Genomic DNA, 22,730 nt, shown 5'->3' on the forward strand with positions numbered 1-22,730 from the left:
TTTTGCTTGTTACTTGGGAGACTGACCCCACTTCACTGCAATCTCCTTTCAGACAGTTGTAGGGAGTGATAAGGTTCCCCCTGAGCCTTCTCCATACTAAACCCCCAGGTCCCTCAGCCGTTTCCCATCACACTTGTGCTCCAGGCCCTGCACCATTGCCCTTCTCTGGCCCTGCTCCAGCACCTCAATGTCTCTCCTGTAGCAAGGGCCCCCCTGTCTCCAGCACAGTTTTTCCTTGCTTTTAGGGAGATTGGCCCTTCCATTGTTGAAACGTCTGAGTCTGTCCACATCGAAGCTGAACAGCTTGGCTATTGGTCTGCGTCAGATCGCAGCATCCTCGCAGGACAGCGTTGGCCGTGTAATTCGCCGAACACGAATAGCAAAAGACCTGGATTTGGAGCAGGTGACAGTGCCTATTGGCGTCCTTCTTGTGATCTTTGAGTCCCGACCTGACTGCCTTCCACAGGTAAGGCAGGCATATTTACACTGTTGCGAATTCTTTGATGACAAAATAAAAGGTATTTCTGTTGGTGGGCAACTGGGAGGCTGTGAGAAGAACTGTCTCAGAGGATTCTTGTGTAGATTATTCTAAAATTGGTTTTGTTGGCACCCCTGTGTTCCCTGCAGAAATACTGTTAGGACTTCCTTCTGCGGAGTTATTCAGGCCTGGATTGTTTTGGTTCTGGGGTTTTTGTTCGTTGGTTTGTTTTTCGTTTTGTTATTTTGTTTTGCATTTTGGGGGTTTTTGGGTTTCTTTGTTGGTGTGTTTTTGTTGGGTTTGTTTTTTTTGGTTTTTTTTTAATAAACCCAACGTAAGAGTTATCTTATTTTCAGATGATGAAAGTTCTGTCTTAAAAATTTATGTTCGGTGCCTAACTGATAGCGTGGGAGGCTCCTACCAATGAGCACTTGTTTTATCTGTCCATGCTGCGTACAGCTGAGCTGCAGGCTAGGATTAAACAGGAACTGTTTAATGCTGAGCTGCAGGCTAGGATTAAACAGGAGCTGTGTAATACAGATGCTAGCAATTAACTGTAACTGTTAGGAATACATGGTTAAAAAAATAAACCAATAAAAAATTGCGGAGCACAGACCAAGCACAGAAGTTGCAGGCTTTGAGTGGTCTGTCCTGTACTGACACTGCTTGTGTGAGGTGGAATGATAACTGTTACTCAGTTGCTGTGAGATGGATGTGAGGAAAAATGCTGTTCTCAGTTCTTGGGTACTGACGTTTCTGGAAGGGCCGGTGAAGTCTTGACTGGTGTACTGTAAGTGAATGTCATTTATGTTGTGCTGGGAATAAGGCAGATATTTTAAAAATCAAATAGCTTCATCTGCAGCACTGTGTGGGACTGTTGCTGTCAGTAAATGCTGTTATAATGGATGCAGGGGGGCCCAAGACTGTTGGTTGATATTCAAGGATCACCTGCTTCAAGCTCAGAGGTGTTGTGTGCTGACAAGAAGGAAGTGGGGCAAGAAGGCCAGGAGGCCTCCATGGATGCATAAGGAAGTGCTGACAAAACTTAGAAGGGAAAAAGAAGCTTAAAGAAGGTGGGAGCAAGGACAGGCAGCCCGGGAAGGATACAGGGATGTTGTCCAGGAAGCAAGGGCTCAGGTCAGGAAGGGCAAGAGCCAGTTAGAATTGAGACTGTCCAGGTATGATAAGGGTAACAGGAAGGGCTTCTGTGGGTATGTAGCCACCAAAACAAAGTCTACAGGTAATGTGGGCCTTCTCTGGAAGCAAACAGGAGAACTGGCTACCCTGGATTTGGAGAAGGCTGAGGTTTCCAGTGACTTCCTTGCCTCAGTGTTCACTGGTAAATGTTCTGACGGCGCCACCCAAGCCTTGAAAGACAAATGCAGGGACTGTGAGAATGAAGACCTTAAGCCCACTGTAGGAGAGGATCAGGTTCAAGAACACTTTAAGAACCTGAACATGCAGAAGTCCATGGCACCTGATGAAATCCACCCACGGGTCCTGAAGGAGCTGGCAAATGAAGTTGCTAAGCCACTGTCCATCAAATTTGAAAAATCATGGCAGTCAGGTGAAGTTCCCGACAACTGGATAAAGGGAAATATAACCCCCATTTTCAAGAAGGGGAAAATAGATGACCCAGGGAATTACAGACCAGTCAGTCTCACCTCTGTGCCTGGCAGGATCGTGGAGCAGATTCTCCTGGAAAGTGTGCTAGCGCACATGAAAAACAACAAGGTGTTTGGTGACAGCCAGCATGGCTTCACCAAGGGGAAATGCTGCCTGACCAATTTGGTGGTCTTCTGTGAAGGGGCTACAGAACTGATGGACAGGGGTAGAGCAGTTGATGTCATCTACGTGGACTTGTGCCAAGCATTCGACACCATCTCGCACAACATCCTTGTCTCTAAACTGGAGAGACATCAATGTGATGGATAGACTGCTCGGTGGATAAAGAATAGGCTGGATGGCCGCACGCAGAGGTTCTAGAGAGGAGATGACTGTTTTCTAAAGGAGTGTAATCTTTTTTTTTTTTTTTTTTTGCTTCCCTCCCCCTTCTCCCAAAGAGGTAGACAAATTGTGAGGCCATTGTGAATAGGATCGGGGTGAGAAAGACAAAAAGGGATGCAAAAATAACATAAGTCTGGGAAGAGAGCCTTGTCATGTCTGATACACTCTTTTGTAAGAAAAGAACAAAAAACTGAAAGAAACAGTAAGACCTACCATCACCCTCTGTTAAAGAGGTTTTCAGTTTAGTGGGGAAAACACCAATAAGAACTAGTGTCTGGAGATCTAACAAATTGGGTATATATTTTCAACAGCAGGAGTAATTTTTTATCTAACTTCCAAAAAGCAGTGGCTTTTTCAAAGCACTTTTTGAAATATGGTCTGCTTATGTTGCTGGTCTCAAATGGGTGAAATCTGTCACCTTAAACAGAAAGGCAACAGCATCAGTCGGTTGCTTCTGATTATGAACATGAAAGCAAAACTATATAGGTGATGCTGACCCTATTGTGTACAATGGTTTTTCCTCATACTTGCAGCAAGTGTTGTCTGTGACTTCTATTTAGACAGCACGATAAAAATGTCCTTCCTGCTTATAGAAGAGCTCATTAGCCATTTTCTGTGAGAATGATTGGGGACAGAAGTTCTTGCACCTAAAATTATTCTCCTTGGGGTGATTGCCCATATAGCTACCTGATTCATACTGGAGTCTACATCCAGGGTTTTCTCTGACTTGTCTGCTGCAGTCTGCCCCTGGCAGTAGTACCCTGAAAACTCAGGCTTGTTCCTGAAACACTTAACACATTTCATTTCTGGAGTTAAATGTGCTATTATTTGTCATGATTTTTTTTTTCTTTTATTTCTGTGCTATATAATGAAAACTGTAAATTCACATTGAGTAAATCAACAGGGTTAGAAATCCTGTTCTTATTTTGTGGGTGTTATTCTGATAGAAGAGACAGATTACTCTGTCTCTGCACACCCCTCCCATCAAATAAATTCTTTTCTGACAGGTGTCTGCTTTGGCCATAGCCAGTGGAAATGGGCTACTTCTTAAAGGAGGGAAGGAGGCAGCACATAGCAATCAAATCCTTCATCATCTGACACAAGAAGCACTCTCCATTCATGGAGTCAAAGATGCAGTGCAACTAGTAAGAGCCTAGAATTAAATCAATGATTTATTTGATGTGGTATGTATAAAAAGTATGGGCAGAACTTGAGTGTTCAAACTGTCGATTGTTTGTATTCAACTACTACAGGTGAACACAAGAGAAGAAGTAGAAGATCTCTGTCGTTTGGATAAGCTGATAGACCTGATCATTCCACGTGGTTCATCACAGCTAGTCAGAAATATCCAGAAAGCTGCTAAGGGAATCCCAGTGATGGGACACAGTGAAGGGATCTGTCATGTGTATGTGGACACAGATGCCAGCGTTGAGAAGGTTACACGAATAAGTAAGCTGGGAGAGGGTGACTTAAATCACACAGATGTAATTGAACTTGATATCTTTACTATGCAATATGGTGATGGTAATTGATAATTCATATGCTGTTCAAAATCTTTGTTGTAAATGCTATGTAACCAATTATCTGCTCTTAAACCTCAGTCAGAGACTCAAAGTGTGAATATCCTGCTGCCTGTAATGCTCTGGAAACTCTCTTAATTCATCGAGACTTGCTGAGAACCCCGTTGTTCGATCAAATCATAGACATGTTGAGAGTAGAACAGGTTAGTCACTCATACTTGTGTTTTGTTTTGTTGCCTTTTTTTTTTTTTCCTAGCACTTCAGAAACATTTGGTCTAGCTGGTGTAGCCATATTTAGTTTTATGATGGCATAACACTTAAGTTATCTGCATGTCTCTTCATACATGTAAATGAACTTACAGAAGAACTTTCTTTAATTCTCCACACAATCTCAAGGCTTTTTGTAGAAATGACCTCAAAGCAGCTTCTTCAGGACAGCTATGTGCCATTACTGGGATACAAATACTTCCTTTTATGTAGCACAAATCATCTGCCTTAGAAAAGCATACACACAACCCTTTCTCTACCCTTCTTAATTATGATTTAATTGCTGTTAACTTCCCAGATGCAAGGCCTTTTCTTCATTAATTTAGTGAATTCACTTTCTGTTTTTCTCCTTTATGAATATGCTTCAGCCCCATATGTTAAACCTTTCATCTTGCCTGCCCATTATCCCCACCCTCCTAGTATTTCAAAGGAACAGTGAAAGGCCAGCATACTAATTAGTTGTCTTGACATGGGTAATGTTTTCTCAGTACAGGTAGCAGAGATGCACTGGGAGAGAAATATCCATGAAGTAGCGTGAACTGCACATAAATCAAGGATTTTCACACAGCAGTGTGTGTTTGGCAAATAGAGTATACAGGCAGTGATTAATGCAGTTAAATTAGGGAGGCCATATGTCCTGATGATGTTGAAAGGGTCACAGTAAAAGAAGGTGATGGGTAATCAGGAGCAAGTCCTCATTTAATGGATGTTTTTTGGTTGTTTTTTTTTTTAATGTCATTTGGTTGCTTATCGGGAATGGCAGAGTGAAGGGTGGGTCTCCAAACTTTGGATGGGAGGAGTGTGAGGATTAGTACATTTCCACGACTACCCGTCTAGCTCCTAATACAGTGGGGAGGATGTTACCTCTGTCTGATGTGACCTGACAACAAGAAACATGCAAATACACAATCCCAGACTGGTTTGGGTTGGAAAGGACCTAAAGATTATCCAGTTCCAACATCCTGCCATGGGCAGGGATGCCTCACACTAGACCATGTTGCCCAAGACTCTATCCAGCCTGGCCTTGAACACTGCCAGGGATGGAGCATTTACCACTTCTTTGGGCAACCTGTGCCAGTGCCTCACCACCCTCACAGTAAAGAACTTCTTCCTTATATCTAACCTGAATTTCCCCTGTTTTAGTTTAAACCCATCACCCCTTGTCCTGTCGCCACAGTCCCTGATGATGAGTCCCTCTCCAGCATCCTTGCAGGCCTTCCTCGGATTGAGCAGGATTTGCAAGTAAAGTAATTTACAGTTGCACAAGAAAATGCCATTCTATGGATACCTTCTTAAAAGCCTTCAAATTCTAGAATCATAGAATAGTTAGGGTTGAAAAGGACCTTAAGATCATCTAGTTCCAACCCCCTGCCATGGGCAGGGACATCTCACACTAAACCGTCTCACACAAGGCTTCGTCCAACCTGGCCTTGAACACTGCCAGGGATGGAGCACTCACAACCTCCCTGGGCAACCCATTCCAGTTCCTCACCACCCTCACAGTAAAGAACTTCCTCCTTATATCCAATCTAATCTTGCCCTGTTTAAGTTTTAACCCGTTACCCCTTGTCCTGTCACTACAGTCCCTAATGAAGAGTCCCTCCCCAGCATCCCTATAGGCCCCCTTCAGGTACTGGAAGGCTGCTCTGAGATCTCCACGCAGCCTTCTCTTCTCCAGGCTGAACAGCCCCAACTTCCTCAGCCTGTCTTCATACGGGAGGTGCTCCAGTCCCCTGATCATCCTCATGGCCCTCCTCTGGACTTGTTCCAACAGTTCCATGTCCTTTTTATGTTGAGGACACCAGAACTGCACACAATGCTCCAGGTGAGGTCTCACAAGAGCAGAGTAGAGGGGCAGGATCACCTCCTTCGACCTGCTGGTCACGCTCCTTTTGATGCAGCCCAGGATATGGTTGGCTTTCTGGGCTGCGAGCGCACACTGCAGCCGGCTCATGTTCATTTTCTCATCGACCAGCACCCCCAAGTCCTTCTCTGCAGGGCCGCTCTGAATCTCTTCTTTGCCCAGTCTGTAGCTGTGCCTGGGATTGCTCCGACCCAGGTGTAGGACCTTGCACTTGTCATGGTTGAACTTCATAAGGTTGGCATCAGCCCACCTCACGAGCGTGTCAAGGTCCCTCTGGGTGGCATCCCTTCCCTCCAGCGTATCAACCGGACCACACAGCTTGGTGTCATCGGCAAACTTGCTGAGGGTGCACTCAATCCCACTGTCCTTGTCAGCGACAAAGATGTTAAACAAGACCGGTCCCAACACCAATCCATGAGGGACACCACTCGTTACTGGTCTCCACCTGGACATTGAGCCATTGACCACAACTCTAGATTTTGCAGACTTGTGCCTTATTTCCTGTTTATGTTTGTCTTGTCAAAATTTCCTGTGTTTTGTTTGCATGGGGATTTCTCTGCTGTATCGATTGTATATTATCTCTCATTGTTTAGGTGTCTCAGCTGCTGTGATTATGGGTTGAAAGATAGATAGTTTGATATGCAAAAGAAAGAGGAAGAAGAAGGGGGAAAGAGGAGGGAAGGAGAGGCAGCAATGGACAACCAGCCCCCAAAAGCCCATACAAGTGAGGCAAAGCTAATTACTCACCATCTGCCACACGCAGACCAAATCCCAGCCAGTCTCTGAGCAATGCCTATCTTCTTCAAAAAACCCTTCCCTCAGTTTGTATTGCTGTGCATGATTTTATATGGCATGTAATATCCCTTTAGTCAGTTCAGGTCAGCTGTGGTGGTTCTGTCCCCTCCCAACTTCCTGCACAATCCCAACCTTTTAGCCTGGGGAACAGTGTCAGGAGGGGGAAGGAAGAGAAAGCCTTGATGCTGTGCAAGCTGTGTTCAGCAACAACCAAAAATACTAGTTTGTTTTCAAAACTGTTTTAGTCCCAAGTGCAAAACATAGCACCGTAGGGCTGCTGTGAAGAAAATTCACTCTCTCCCACAGAGTACCAGAAGCCACACTTTCACCTGGTACACACTGGTATGGTCAACAGCACAAAATGTTTCTGTTATTGTAGGTGAAGATTCACGCTGGCCCAAAGTTTGCATCTTACTTGACATTCAGCCCTTCAGAAGTGAAATCTCTCCGCACAGAATATGGGGACCTGGAGTGCTGCATTGAGGTGGTGGACAGTGTCCAAGAGGCTGTTGAACACATCCACAAGTATGGAAGTTCTCACACAGATGTTATCATCACAGAGAATGGTTAGTGATCAGTCTGCTTCCTTAAGCTACTGTTCTAGTTTGCCAATTCTTGGTGTTAGTGTAGCCACTTACATTGCAATAGTTCTTCTCTTGGGTCTGTAGTAGGTGTAACCAACTGGAGGCCTATGAGTTAAATGTGCCTACAGTCCTGTTTAGCTCAGAGAAAACATGTTGTGTGACCCTTATTCACCATTTTAAGGAATATGCTTGAGTGACTGGCCAGTGGCAAGTCAGCACGTGCTCTTGCCAGGCAAATTGCTTTCTGTTCCTGTATCGTGCAAGACTTACGGCGTCAGAAGGTTTTGCAGGAACATCTCCTGTATCCTGAAGATGTCCTTAGGCCTCTAAAGGCTGGTGGGAATAAGGATTGTAGGGAAGATGAGACTTTATCCACTTTGTCTTCCCATGTCATTTTTATGCCTTGTAAACAAGGACCACAAATGTTTTCTCCCTACCTCTTTCAGTTGCTTACTTCCCACTTCTGCATCCCTAGTACAAAAGCTGCATTGATCTCAGTTTGCAGTTTCTTGCCTCTTAGTTGTGAACCTGTGCTCCTTTTTTGCAGCTCTGTGCTGCTCCCATCCCTAGCACCTGTCCCACATGCAGTTTGAACACTGTGCCAGTTCAAAACGTAGCTAGGGCTGCAGACAAATGTTGATTCTCCAACCAGACTAAGCCTGGAACTCCTGAGGATCAGCTGCAGTAAGTTCATGTTGATCTGCAGGTGGGCAGATGTGTGAGTCAAGCAGACTTCTGTTTCTGTACCTCTTGCTGAGCTTAAATGAGTGTCACTAAAAGGTATGCATTTGATACCGTAACCTGCTGCCATGGGGCCTGGTGCACTAGTGATTTGCTGGGGAGTGTACTGGAAATATAGCTGATCTTTAATATAGCTTAATATAAACTTAAAGCTTAATGTCACAAAGATCTGTGATCATATTAAGTTTGTAAGTCATCCTTGTCACTAAGGACAACTGACCTGCAGCTCTCAGTCTCACAGAGGATGGAGTCCTCCAGAGGACTAAGACTTGTATAACTCTGCTTGAGCTTGCTCAGGTCTTGCATGTTCTGTGTTAAACAGATTTAGTTAGCTGATTTCATGGGGTACTTCTGCAGTTGGGTATTTCCCAAGTATTACCTGCAATAGCAATGAAGCTTAGGATTTTCTTATTATCTGGAACAATTCCGTGTCTGAGATTTAATGGAGAAATGACTCTCTGGTTTAACTGTCTCAGTTTGACTGCAAAATACTATTTGGGGCAGTTGTCCTTTCTCATATAACTATCCTGTTTGCAGGTTCTGGGCAAGACATGGTTAGAATTGGAGCGCTTTTGCTTTCTTCTAATCTTTGCAAGCTTCTTGTAACATTTGCAGCTGTGTCTACTTGATGAGCATATTGTGAAGATGGTATAAACATGTCTTAGCCCAGGCTGCGTGTCTCCATGGGAAAGTTGTATTGTTACCTGTTCACTGTACTATGCTGTGTTCACTAGAGTGCATGATCATTCTCTATGTACTGGATTTTATTTTTCTCTGCCTCTTCCCCAGAGAAAACAGCAGAGTTCTTCCTCCAGCATGTGGACAGTGCGTGTGTTTTCTGGAATGCCAGCACCCGATTCTCTGATGGCTATAGATTTGGACTTGGTAAGGGAGAAAATACTGCAGGGATGTGACTGCAGGATTTGCTGTTGTATGAAAAGTGTAGCAGTCTGAATCCTGGAAGATAGAATTAGTCTCTGATCTGATTATCTAATACAAAGTTTTCAGAAAAGGTACCATAGGAAAAGTTGAAGCCTAGACATTTAATCCGTCTGAAACAACAGACAGTTTAGTATCTCTTTCCTGTCAGCACCAGCTAATACTGCTACACAAATTATGTCGATTAATTTAGCATAGGAAGCGAAGATGTTTTGGATCCTTTGAAGTTCTATCCAATCAGAACAAAGTATGCTGTATGCACATAATGCTAGAACAATGCAACACAGGATCTGAAACTAGTGAACAGTTTTTCTTTTGCTTATCTTTCTAATGATGCTGTAAGGAATGCCATACTTCATTCCTGCTGGGCCGACTGAGCTGCTGTCCTGTGTACCAGCCCTGCAGTGTTGAAGAACAAAAGGGGGGAACAAACTGAGTATCTGTTGCTTAAATACAGAGGTGCACCTACCGTGATTGCAGATTACAAGGGAAACATTCCTTCCTGAGGCAAAAACTCGGGAATCTCCATAGCAGGCTATTACTGTGTCAGCTGGAACTTTTAGTGTTCTATTGGATTAAAAAAATTCTAGCTAAGGTCTTGCAGTACCTCCTCAACGTGATTAAAAAGGATAGAAGATGAGATTACAATCGTGACTAATGTAGTGTTTAAAAATTAAAAAAAAAAAAAAAAAAAGGATTAAACCTAAAGTTAAAAGTCTAAGGTCCATATGAGAGGTACCTTTTCTTTCACATCTTTCTCTCTAAAAGTAACACTGTAGCAGCCACAAGTATAAATATTACAAGTTATAATGTAATAGTTAAGCTCCTGTAACTTTTAAATCAAGTAAACATAACTTCTGGCATCTGGAGGGGAGCAGAGAAAAGCACATCACTGAGATGCAGCTGGTTTTACATAAAGGTGCAAAACTCATACGTATGAAGTGAACATCTGAAGATTAACTACCTTTTATCTTGTGTGTTTCCTGCAGGTGCTGAAGTGGGAATTAGTACTTCTCGTATCCATGCACGTGGACCAGTAGGAATTGAAGGACTCTTAACTACAAAGTGGTTGCTGAGGGGGGACAATCATGTTGTTTCTGACTTCTCAGAGCATGGGAGCATGAAGTATCTTCATGAAAGCCTCCCTCTCCCTCAGAGAAATACCAGCTGAGAACATGAGGGCAGCGGGAAGCCCCAGGGCTACAAATAGTTCCTAGAGATCTTCAGGGCACTCTGAGGATGGAGTTTAGTTTTCATCCTCAGGAACATTGATCTCAGTCACTCCACAGTACAACAAATACCAAATTATCCCATCTGTGAGATTATTTTTTTATTTCTGTTTCTTAGTGTTTGCAAACTGACCTGACTTCTCCCAGAGATAGAATTCTTCAAAACACAGGTAACTAAGGAAAGATTTAAATACCTGCTGTGTTCTTTTTGTATCCCCTGTTACTCATAGCAAATATGTTTAATGGCAGAACATCAGTTTTTTCTAAGTCTTTGTGCTGTTCAGCTGCTGTCTGTTCTGAGAACAAGCCAGATAGCTGCTGGAGTTTTGGTTGTTTGGTTTTTCTTCCTTCTGTCTTATGATCAAGGCAGCTTTTGAAAGCCAGAAAGCTTACACTTTCATTCTTTGTATTTGATTACTCTTGTGATAAGGGCATATGTGTTTCAAATGCATAAGCTTTTGAACAAGAAACCTTTTATATTTCATAGAATCATAGAATATAGTTAGGGTTGGAAAGGACCTCAAGATCATCCAGTTCCAACCCCCCTGCCATGGACAGGGACACCTCACACTAAACCATCTCACCCAAGGCTTCATCCAACCTGGCCTTGAACACTGCCAGGGATGGAGCACTCACAACCTCCCTGGGCAACCCATTCCAGTGCCTCACCACCCTAACAGGAAAGAATTTCCTCCTTAGATCCAATCTAAACTTCCCCTGTTTCAGTTTTAACCCGTTACCCCTTGTCCTGTCACTGCAGTCCCTGATGAAGAGTCCCTCCCCAGCATCCCTATAGGCCCCCTTCAGGTACTGGAAGGCTGCTCTGAGGTCTCCACGCAGCCTTCTCTTCTCCAGGCTGATCAGCCCCAACTTTCTCGGCCTAAAATCCATTTCATTTCTTTGTATTGATTACTATTGCAGATAAGTAACGCAACTGTCTCCCATGTGAACTTTGATACCTGTTTGTACCGAAGGTTTATTTTTCTTTAGTTTCATATAAAACTCGACCTTCTGCAACCCCTCCTCCGAGAGCAGTGCTGCTTCGTCACTGTTTTGGCGTGCGTACCGCCTGCAGGCACGCTTCTTCCCCCACGTGCTGCAGCGAGGGCCGGATCTCTTGCCGTGCCACACAGACGCAGCGCTGGAGGAACAGCTCCGCGCCTCTCCCGCACCATGACCCCGCATCCACACGTCACTTCCGGTCAGCGCATGTGCTGACACCGGTGAAGCGAGCTGGATGCTCCGGTAGCGGCGGCTAGTTCCCGGGTTCCGGGGGCGGCTCGGCGCGGCAGCTCAGGCCAGCTGTGCCGGAAGCACAGGGTCTGATAGTGACTGAAAGGCGCCTCAGCCAATGGGAGCGGAGGGGCGGAGAGGAAATGGGGCGGGCCTTAAAGTGACTGACAGGCGCCTCAGCCAATGGGAGCCGTGGGGGGGCAGAGCGGAAACAGGGCGGGACTGAGAGTGACTGACAGGCGCCTCAGCCAATGGGAGTCGTGGGGGGGCAGAGCGGAAACGGGGCGGCTCTGAGACTGACTGACAGGCGCCTCAGCCAATGGGAGCGTGGGGGTGGCGATGCTTAACGGGGCCACTCACCGCCATCCCCCCCCCCATCTCCAACACCTGCAGTACCGCGTTTTGGCCACAGGATGGCAGCAGCGACCCGTGCCCCGCGCCACGCCATGCCCCACCCCTCCCACCGTCTGCAGTACCGAAGTCTGGACACCTGGTGGCAGCACACGCTCACTTTTCCGCCCGCAGCCCAGTTTAGAAATAGACAAAAATGGCTTAAAATAGGTTAGAAATGGGGGAAAACGTGTTAGAAACAGAAAAAAATGGCTTAAAATGGGTAAGAAATGGGAAATAATGTGTTTGAAGTGGCAAAAAATTGGTTAGAAATGAAGAAAAATGGTTTAGAAAGGGCCAAATGGCTTAAAAGAGGATAGAATCAGACATAAAAGGGTTACAAAGGGCTAAAAATGGCATAAATCATGTTAGAAGTGGCAAAAAATGGGTTAGAAATGGTCAAAACCGGCTTAAAACTGGTGACAAATGGGCAAAAATGTGTTAGAAAAAGAAAAAAGTGGTTTAAACGGACTCAGAAATGGGCCAAAAAGAGGCAGAAATTGAAAAAAATGGCATTAAACAGGTTAGAAGTGGCCAAAAATGGGTTAAAAACGGCGAAAACAGTTTAGAAATTGCAAATAAAAGCTTAAAACGGTTTAGAAGTGGGCATAAAAGCGTTAAAAGCGTTAAAATGGGTCAGAATTTGGCAAAAATGGGTTGGAAATGGCCAAAACCACTTTAGAAATAAAAAAACAAAAAGCCAACATTAAAATGGGCTAGAAACGGGAAAAAAACTGTTAAAAAAAAAAGCCAAAATGTCTTTTCGGAAAGTCCCCTCCGCAGGGATCCGAGCGGAGCCGAAGCTTTCCGAAGGGAGCCGAGGGCGGCAGCGGCCACCCGCGGTGGGCGGAGACAAATGGGAGGCGAGAATGGGGCTGTTGGCCCGCCCCCTGCGTGGTTGAGGTAGAACCCCATTGGCTCCTATAGACCCCCATAGACCCCTATAAACAACCTATAGACACCTATGGACAGGCTATAGACACCCCATAGACCCCTATAGACAGCCTGTAGACACCTATAGACAGGCTATAGACACCCCATAGACCCCTATAGACAGCCTGTAGACACCTATAGACAGGCTATAGACACACATAGACCCCTATAGACAGCCTATAGACACCTATAAGCAGGCTATAGACACCCCATAGACCCCTATAGACACCTATAGATAGGCTATAGACACCCCATAGACCCCTATATGTACGCGAGAGCCATACAGACCCCTATAGACACCCCTATAGATACCTCATAGAGCCCCACAGACCCCATAAACACTCCATAGAGCCATATAGACCCCTATAAACACACCTATAGACACCCCATAGATCTGTATAGGCAGTGCATAGACCCCTATAGGCACTCCATAGAGCCATATAAACTCCTATACACTCCATAGAGCACCATAGACCCCATTAGACCCCCTATAGACACCCCTATAGGCCCTTATAGACACCACATAGAGCCCCACAGACCCCTATAGACACCCCATAGATCCGTATAGGCACTGCATAAACCCCTATAGACACTCCATAGAGCCATATAAACCCCTATACATTCCATAGAGCTCCATAGAGCCCCATAGACTCCTATAGAAACCCCCCAGACGCCCATAGACCCACCCAGACCCCCATAAACCCCCCATAGTCCCCAAATAGATGCCCCATAGGCCCCCATAAACCCCCTATAGACCCCCATAGACCCCTATAGACCCTCAATAGATGCCCCATAGACCCCCCCAGACCCCCATAAACCCCCTATAGACCCCCCACAGACCCCCCCAGACCCCCATAAACCCCCCATCGACCCCAACAGATGCCCCATAGACCCCCAATAGACCCCCATAAACCCACTATAGACCCCCCCAGACCCCCATAGACTCCTACAGACCCCCATAAACCCATACAGACCCCCACATACCCCCCCAGACCCTCATAAACCCCCTATAGACCCCCCATGGCCACCCATAAATCCCCTATAGACCCCCCACAGACCCCCATAGACCCCTACAGACCCCCATAGATGCCCCATAGACCCCCCCAGACCCCCATAAACCCCCTATAGACCCCCCCACAGACCCCCATAAACACCCCATAGACCCAAACAGATGCCCCATAGACCCCCAATAGACCCCCATAAACCCACTATAGACCCCCCCCCAGACCCCCATAGCCCCCCATAAAGTGCCATAGACAGCCTATAGACCCCCATAGACCCCCCAGACCCCCATAAACCCCAACAGATGCCCCATAGACCCACAATAGACCCCCACAAACCCACTATAGGACCCCCCCAGACGCCCATAAACCCCCATAGACACCCTATAGACCCCCCAGACCCCCATAAACCCCCTATAGACCCCCCATAGACGCCCATAAATCCCCTATAGACCCCCCCAGACCCCCATAAATCCCCTATAGACCCCCCATAGACGCCCATAAACCCCAATAGACCCCCCAGACCACCATAAACCCCCCATAGACCCCAACAGATGCCCCATAGACCCCCAATAGAATCCCATAAACCCACTATAGACCCCCCCCAGACTCCTATAGACCCCCATAAACCCCTATAGACCCCCCAGACCCCCATAAACCCCCTATAGACCCCCAACAGGTGCCCCATAGACCCACAATAGACCCCCACAAACCCACTATAGACCCCCCCAGACCCCCATAGCCTATAGACCCCCATAGACAGCCTATAGACCCCCATAGACCCCCCCAGACCCCCATAAATCCCCTATAGACCCCCCCCAGAGCCCCATAGACCCCCATAGACCCCCCCAGACCCCCATAAACCCCCTATAGACCCCCATAAACCCCCTATAGACCCCCAACAGATGCCCCATAGACCCCCAACAGACCCCCATAAACCCACTATAGACCCTCCACAGGCCCACATAGATCCCTAAAGATCCCCCCAGACCCCCATAAACCCCCTATAGACCCCCATAAACCCCCCATAGACCCCCACAGGTGCATCATAGACCGCCAATAGACCCTCATAAACCCGCTACAGACCCCCCACAGACCCCTATAGACCCCCATAAACCCCTATAGACCCCCCCAGACTCCCATAAACCCCCATAGACCCCCAACAGGTGCCCCATAGACCCCCAATAGACCCCCATAAACCCACTATAGACCACCCACAGGCCCCCATAGACCCCTATAGACCCCCATAGACCCCCCCCTTGTCCCTTGACAGGACAAGGGGTAACGGGTTCAAACTGAAACAGGGGAAGTTTAGATTGGATCTAAGGAGGAAATTCTTTCCTGTGAGGGTGCTGAGGCACTGGAAGGGGTTGCCCAGGGAGGTTGTGAGTGCTCCATCCCTGGCAGTGTTCAAGGCCAGGCTGGATGAGGCCTTGGGTGGGATGGTTTAGTGTGAGGTGTCCCTGCCCACGGCAGGGGTTTGGACCCGGATGATCTGAAGGTTCCATCCAACCGTAACTATTGTATGATTCTATGATATGCATGTCTGTCCGTAATGAGTATGTGTGCTCAGTGACTACAGAAGGACGGCTTGTTTAGCAATTCGGAGACACAGGTTCGGAGGAGCTGTCCCCCGTGTCTGCCGGCGCCGCAATAAAGAATACCTGCTTGAACCTTGAACCCTTTGTTGGCGAGTTTGTTCCTGGAGTTTTCTCCGACCCACCATCGACCCCCGTATCTCCCTAATCCCCCCATAGATGCCGACAGACCCCATTATGGGCCTCCAGACCCTCAACTCCCCCCATATCCCCCTCTAAACACCTCATATCCCCCCCATAGACCTCATAGAATCCCATTTACGGAGTCCAGCCATCCATATCGCCCCATAGACACCCTGTCTCCCCCCATATCCCCCCAAAGAATGCCATGTTGGCACTCCAGACTCCCATAGTCCCCCAGAGACCTCCATAATAGGACTCGAGACCCTAAAATTCCCCTCATATTCCCCCATAGACCCCCATGTAGGGACTCCAAATCCCCCCATATCCTCCCATATTCCCCCACAGAACTCCATGAAGGGTCTCTAGAGCACTATAGGCCCCCATCTAGGGACTCCAGACGCCCATGTCCCCCTTAATCACCCAACAGACCCCCAGAAAAGGTCTCCAAACCACCACAGAACCCCAAGTAGTGACTCCCGACGGCCGTATGCACCCTAATCCCCCCTCAGACCCCCATGTAGGGACTCCAGATGCCCAAATCCCCCCGTATTCTCCCACAGAACCCCATGGCGAGACTTCAGGACCACAAATTCCCCCCATATTCCCCCACAGAACCCCATGAAGGGTCCCCAGACCACAATAGGCACCCATGTAGGAACTCCAGCCGCCCATGTCCCCCTTAATCCCCCAATAGACACACCATATCCCCCCACAGACTCCCATGAAGGGTCTCCAAACCAGCACAGAACCCCATGTAGTGACTCCAGACTGCCATATGCCCCCTAATCCCCCCTCAGACCCCCATGCAGGGACTCCAGACCCCCAAATCCCCCCCATCGACACCCATAATGTGACTCCAGACCCCCGTATCCTCCCATATTCCCCCATGGAACCCCATGAAGGATCTCCATCACACTATATACCCCCCTGTAGGGTCTCCAGACTCCCAAATCCCCCCATAGATCCCCATAATTGTACTCCAGACGCCCAAAGCCCCATATAGACCCCCATGTAGGGACTCCAGAACCCCATATTCTCCCTAATCCCCCCCCCAGAACCCCATGTAGGGTCTCCAGACCCCCAAATCCCCCCATAGATCCCCATAGTGGGACTCCAGAGCCTCAAATCCCCCCACAGAATCCCATGTAGGGCAAAGGGGGGGACTTAGGGGAGAGCGGGAGGTAAGGGGAGGCAATGGGGAGGTAATAGGGAGTTAATAGAGGACAAGGGTGGAGCCGAGCCGAGCCGTGCCGAGCCGTGCCGTGCCGAGCCGAGCCGAGCCGTGCCGAGCCGAGCCGAGCCGAGCCGAGCCGTGCCGTGCCGAGCCGAGCCGAGCCGTGCCGAGCCGTGCCGTGCCGTGCCGAGCCGTGCCGAGCCGTGCCGTGCCGTGCCGTGCCGAGCCGAGCCGAGCCGTGCCGTGCCGTGCCGAGCCGTGCCGTGCCGAGCCGTGCCGTGCCGAGCCGAGCCGTGCCGTGCCGAGCCGTGCCGTGCCGAGCCGTGCCGAGCCGTTCCCAGTTATGGAGGGTAATGGGAGGAAATGGAGAGTGACAAGCGGGCACTGTTAGGTGTCGGCTCCTCTGGGACAACCTCGGAGCCACTCGGACACCAGCGGAGCCGAAGCTTTCCAGAAGGGAGCGGGGCCTCCCGCAGGGACCCGAGCGGAGCCGAAGCTTTCCGAAGGGAGCCGAGGACGGCAGCGGCCGCCCGCGGGGTGCGGGGCCTCGCGGAGGTACCCGAGCGGATCCGAAGCTTTCCGAAGGGAGCCAAGGGCGGCAGCGGTCGCCCGTGGAGGGGGGGGCCTCGCGGAGGGACCCGAGCGGAGCCGAAGCTTTCCTGAGTGACTGACAGGCGCCTCAGCTAATGGGAGCCGTGGGGGGGCAGAGCGGAAACGGGGCGGGACTGAGAGTGACTGACAGGAACCTCAGCCAATGGGAGCCATGGGGGGGGGGGCAGAGCGGAAACGGGGCGGGACTGAGAGTGACTGACAGGAACCTCAGCCAATGGGAGCCATGGGGGGGCGGAGTGGAAACGGGGCGAAAACAGGGCGGGACTGAGAGTGACTGACAGGCGCCTTAGCCAATGGGAGCCGTAAGGGGGCAGAGCGGAAACGGGGCGGGACGGAGAGTGACTGACAGGCACCTCAGCCAATGGGAGCCGTGGGGGGGCGGCGCGGAAACGGGGCGGGACGGAGAGTGACTGACAGGCACCTCAGCCAATGGGAGCCGTGGGGGGGCGGCGCGGAAGCGGGGCGGGACGGAGAGTGACAGACAGGCGCCTCAGCCAATGGGAGCCGTGGGGGGGGGGCAGAAGCGGGGCGGGACGGAGAGTGACTGACAGACTCCGGCCCCGCAAGCACAGCCCTTCATGGGAAGGTCTTTGTGGGGGAATCAGCCCCAAATCAGCTGTTACCCCCTTTCTTCAGAGGATTGCCCCCCCAATCCTCTACTCACCTGCTCCTCTCTCGAATTACCGCACCCGAAACAACACCACCCACCCCCCACACTCCCGTTTTTATTCCCCGCTGAAGGGGGATAAATCCCATAATGCTCCGCGCTAAAAGTGGGAATAGATCCCATAATCCTCTCCGCTAGGGGAATATATCCCATGAACCTCCGCGCTAGGTGTATATCCCATGATCCTCTGCGGTAAAGGGACTATATGTCCTGCTTACCGCAGAGGATTATGGGATATACTCCCCTGTCGCAAAGGCTCATGGGATATATCCCTCCTTTAGTGAGGAGGATTATGGGATATACCCCCCTTTAGCGCGTCTCTTATCACGCGGCAACCGCTAAGACGCGGGTTCGGGTCCGGAGTGGGACGAATTCTGGACCCCGCCCCCGAACCCAGCAACCCTCCCCCCCCCCCCCCAAAACAGGTCCCAAGCGTTTGGGAACCCCCAAAGCCCCCCCACAAATGTTTGGGGTCCCTCCATCCCAAATAACACCAGCAGGCGGCTGCAGTGATGGGGGCTTATTCCATTCGGGGGGGTCCAATGTACCGGGGGGGGGCGGAGCGGAAACGGGGCGGGACTGAGAGTGACTGATAGGCGCCTCAGCCAATGGGAGCCGTGGGGGGGCAGAGCGGAAACGGGGCGGGACTGAGAGTGACTGACAGGCGCCTCAGCCAATGGGAGCCTGGGGGTGGCCTCCCCCCCCCGTCTCCGACACCTGCAGTACCGCGTTTTGGCCACAGGATGGCAGCAGCTAGCGCCGCACTGAGCCACTCACCTGCCCCCCCAACACCTGCAGTACCGCGTTTTGGCCACAGGATGGCAGCAGCGACCCGTGCCCAGTTTAGAAATAGACATAAATGGCTTAAAACAGGTTAGAAATGGGGGAAAGCGGGTTAGAAACAGAAAAAAAATGGCTTAAAATGGGTAAGAAATGGGAAATAATGTGTTTGAAGTGGCAAAAAATTGGTTAGAAATGAAGAAAAATGGTTTAGAAAGGGCCAAATAGCTTAAAAGAGGATAGAATCGGACACAAAAGGGTTACAAAGGGCTAAAAATGGCATAAATGATGTTAGAAGTGGCAAAAAATGGGTAAGAAATGGTCAAAACTGGCTTAAAACTGGTGACAAATGGGCAAAAATGCGTTAGAAAAGGAAAAAAGTGGTTTAAACAGAGTCAGAAACGGGCCAAAAAGAGGCAGAAATTGAAAAAAATGGCATTAAACAGGTTAGAAGTGGCCAAAACTGGGTTAGAAACGGTGAAAACAGTTTAGAAATTGCAAATAAAAGCTCAAAACGGCTTAGAAGTGGGCATAAAAGCGTTAAAATGGGTCAGAATTTGGCAAAAAAGGGTTGGAAATGGCCAAAACCACTTCAGAAATACAAACACCCCCCCCAAACCAACATTAAAATAGGCTAGAAATGGGAAAAATGTGTTAAAAAAAAAAAAAGCCAAAATGTCTTAAAATGGGTTAGAAATTACAAAAAATGGCTCAAAACGGGTTAGAAATGGTCAGAAATTGGTTAGAAGTGGCAAAAAATGGCACAAAATGTGTTAGAAGTGGCCAAATTTGGGTTAGAGATGGCCAAAAATGGTTTAGAAATGGGAAAAAAAAGTTTAAGATGGGTGAGAAATAGCCAAAAAATGGCTTAAACTGGTGAGAACAGGGCAAAAATGGGATAGAAATGGCCGTAAATGGCTCCTTCTTTCCCTCCCTCCTTCTTTCCTCTCCCTCCTTCCCTCTCTCCTTGCTTCCCTCCTTCCTTTTTTCCTTCCTTCCCTCCCTCCCTCCCCCCTTCCTTCCTTCGGAATGAGAGTGACTACAAGAGCAGAGGTTCTGAGACAATCTAATGGAAGAGAAGGTAAGAACACAGTTGAATACGGGGAAGAGAACAGAAGGGAAGAGGACCTAAGAGATTACTAGAGAAGAGCATCTGGGGAAAAGAATACCAGGGAACGTAAGAGATCTAACAGAATCTAAGATTAGAGAGCTGAAGAGCATCTCAGAAGAGAATACAGGGGGAGAGAGTATCATTGAAGAGAAGAGAATCTAAGATTACCAGAGTAGAGAATCTAAGAGAAGCCAAGAGAGAAAAATTGAAGAGCACACAGGAAAAGGGAAGAGAAATTTAGAGAAGCTAAGAAAAGGAAATGAAGAGACTGTAAGAGTATACCAGCAAATAAAACAGAAGGGAATCTAAGAGAACAATATGTAAGCAAATATAGAAGAGAGACAGGAATAAGTGAAAACACTATACACTGTAAGACAATAGAGGAGAAAATAAGAAAACGTAGGACTACAAAAAAAGGGAAGAGAATATAAAAGAGGGAAGAGACTCTTAAGAGAGCAAAAGAGAAGGGAACAGAAGAGAAAGGAATATCTGAGAAGAGACTATAAGAGAATCTAAGATAAGGGAAGAGAACGTAAGAGGAGAGAATTTAAAAGAAAAGAGAAGGGAATAAAAGAGAAGAGAATATAAGGGAGAGGAAGAGACTAAGAGAATACAGGACAAGAGAAGAGAGTAAAGAGAAGGGAATAGAAGAAAATGCGAAAGGATACAAGAGAAGGGAGAAGAAGAGGATAGAGATTAGAAAAGACTAGGAGAATAGATGGAAAGAGAATATAAAAGAATCTGAGAAAACAGAACCAGAAGGGAAGGGAAGAGACTATAAGAAAATGGAAGAGACTATGAGAATAGAGGAGAACAGGAGAGAAAAGAGTACAAGAGACGGGAAGGGAAGGGAAGACAGACGGGAAGGGAAGAGACTGTAAGAGAGTATTAGAGAAGACAAAAGCAATGTGCTCCTGGCTTGGTAAGGTCTTTATTTTTTCAGGACAACTATCTGACTTCATTAAAAGCAGGAATCTTTAAATATAAATAGTCTTGTCTGTCGTGGAGCTCCAAACCTTTGCAGCAGTCATCCAGCTGTGAGAGGCAGCTGCACAAAGGGAATCCTTTCTCTAAGGCGAGCAGCTGAGCAGCGACCTGTTATAGCCACCCATCAATGTCTAGCTGCGCGGCGACACGAATGCCACCAACGGAGCAGATAAGCTCTGGCACCAGCCCCCGAACAGGAGGGGACGCTGCTGCGTGCACGGAACGCAGAGGCAGAGCGCTTGCTGCGTGTGCACCGAGTAGCAATAACAAGAGTTTTCCATTCACATCCCCAGTGGCCTTACCTCTTCCTCCCGTGCCACTTTGCCGTGCTTCACTGCGGCACCCGAGGACCCTGTCCCTATACGGCTGGGTTCGTGAGCACACCGCGCGCCGGGCAGCCCGCATCACCTGCGGGGCTCTGTGATCACCAGGCTGCGGCAAAGGCAGCAGTAGAGAGGGGTCCCTTGGAAATGTGCTGTCTGCCTGCAGGCACCGCGCTGTTACGGCACCTCCTTGAAATCGGGGGCTAAATACACATCTCTGTCCCTGCGAGTGGTGCCCGGGGCTGTCGGGAAAGCGAATCTGTGGACTAGGCTGCGTGTGCTCTGGTCTGTGAGCCCCCCGTCAGCTGTGGTACAGCGGAAGTCCTGTCACTGTAAAATGTTTGGCAGATAATACCCTTTAGGGAACTAGAAACCCGCACTGATGCTGCGTGCCTGGCAGGCTAGGAAAGGTAGATACATTTGGGGCTACGCACACGAAAGCTCTACACCCTGCTGCGGTTCAAGTGCCATTGTTCCTATAGGCAGATGGCAAAGCAGCCTCAGGCCTCCTGCTGGGCTCAGGGGTCCATCAGCTGCACCGGAGGAGCCTTGCTTTCAGGATGTGACACTCGCTATGCTGGTAAGTGACCAGTTCAAATAGGCTGAAATGCAAGCGAATTTGCCCAGAGCTGGGTGTTACTCCCGCTGGTACCGGTACCTGTGGTAGCAAACATTTAATGAGAACCACACGCTGAGCAGACCTCAGTATTTCAAACAAGCCAGTTTCCCCTCCCTGGCTGCATTACACTATGTTCCTCCAGATGAACCGAACGTCATGCCAGCAAAGCACTTTAGCTCAAGGTACCAAAGACGAGCTTCAGCAAGGGCACAATCGCACCAGACACACCAAAGAGCGTGAGGAGGAGAAGCCCCTCCGTAAGAAAGAAGGGTAGCTGTGGCTTTGGGGTTTTAAAGAGACCCTCAGCAGCTGCAGGGAAACACCTGCATGCCCTGGGGTTCTAACCATAGGATCACAGAACGGTTTTGGCTGGAAGGAACCTTTAAAGGTCACCTCGTCCAACCCCTCCCCTGCAACGAGCAGGGACATCTCCAACTACATCGGGGGGCTCAGAACCACATCCAGCCTGGCCTCGGATGTCTCCAGGGACTGTGCATCCACCACCTCTCCGGGCAACCTGTGCCAGTGCTTTACCACCCTCATTACAGAAAAATAATGGGACTGACCTGCAGTGCCCGGCTCTCCCTCCCTCCGGCCCTTGCCTTCTCCTCAGCAGTGCAGCTCCTCTGCTGCAGAGCTGGGATCCCCCTCAGGAAAATCAACTCTGAGCCCTGAAACTGCCCCACGAGTCTCCGCCCACACAAGCGGGTCAGGATAGCAACGCTTTGTCAAGCTGTCGCGCACATCACCTAGAC

General features: G+C 48.8%; 1 protein-coding gene and 1 long non-coding RNA gene across 13 annotated transcripts in view; one reads left to right on the forward strand and one right to left on the reverse strand.

Annotated features, from left to right (window-relative positions):
- The window catches only part of ALDH18A1 (aldehyde dehydrogenase 18 family member A1), a 40,280-nt gene extending 28,833 nt beyond the window's left edge, over nt 1–11,447 (forward strand). For all 12 annotated transcript variants that reach the window (XM_065672519.1, XM_065672516.1, XM_065672517.1 and 9 more), the window contains 7 exons: nt 246–466; nt 3,493–3,630; nt 3,739–3,934; nt 4,087–4,208; nt 7,311–7,497; nt 9,046–9,141; nt 10,185–11,447. In XM_065672519.1, coding sequence (XP_065528591.1) covers nt 246–466; nt 3,493–3,630; nt 3,739–3,934; nt 4,087–4,208; nt 7,311–7,497; nt 9,046–9,141; nt 10,185–10,366 — 1,142 coding nt within the window. In that variant the 3' untranslated portion in view covers nt 10,367–11,447. The remainder of the gene's footprint in view (nt 1–245; nt 467–3,492; nt 3,631–3,738; nt 3,935–4,086; nt 4,209–7,310; nt 7,498–9,045; nt 9,142–10,184) is intronic.
- Nucleotides 11,371–13,652, reverse strand: LOC136010798 (uncharacterized). The gene is made up of 2 exons (XR_010611000.1): nt 13,293–13,652; nt 11,371–13,209 (listed from the first exon to the last, which is right to left on the reverse strand). It is a non-coding gene; the product is annotated as an uncharacterized LOC136010798 (long non-coding RNA).
- Between the last annotated feature and the right edge of the window lie 9,078 nt (nt 13,653–22,730).

The sequence above is a fragment of the Lathamus discolor genome, chromosome 3 (genome assembly GCF_037157495.1).
Source record: "Lathamus discolor isolate bLatDis1 chromosome 3, bLatDis1.hap1, whole genome shotgun sequence".
Lineage (NCBI taxonomy): Eukaryota > Metazoa > Chordata > Aves > Psittaciformes > Psittacidae > Lathamus > Lathamus discolor.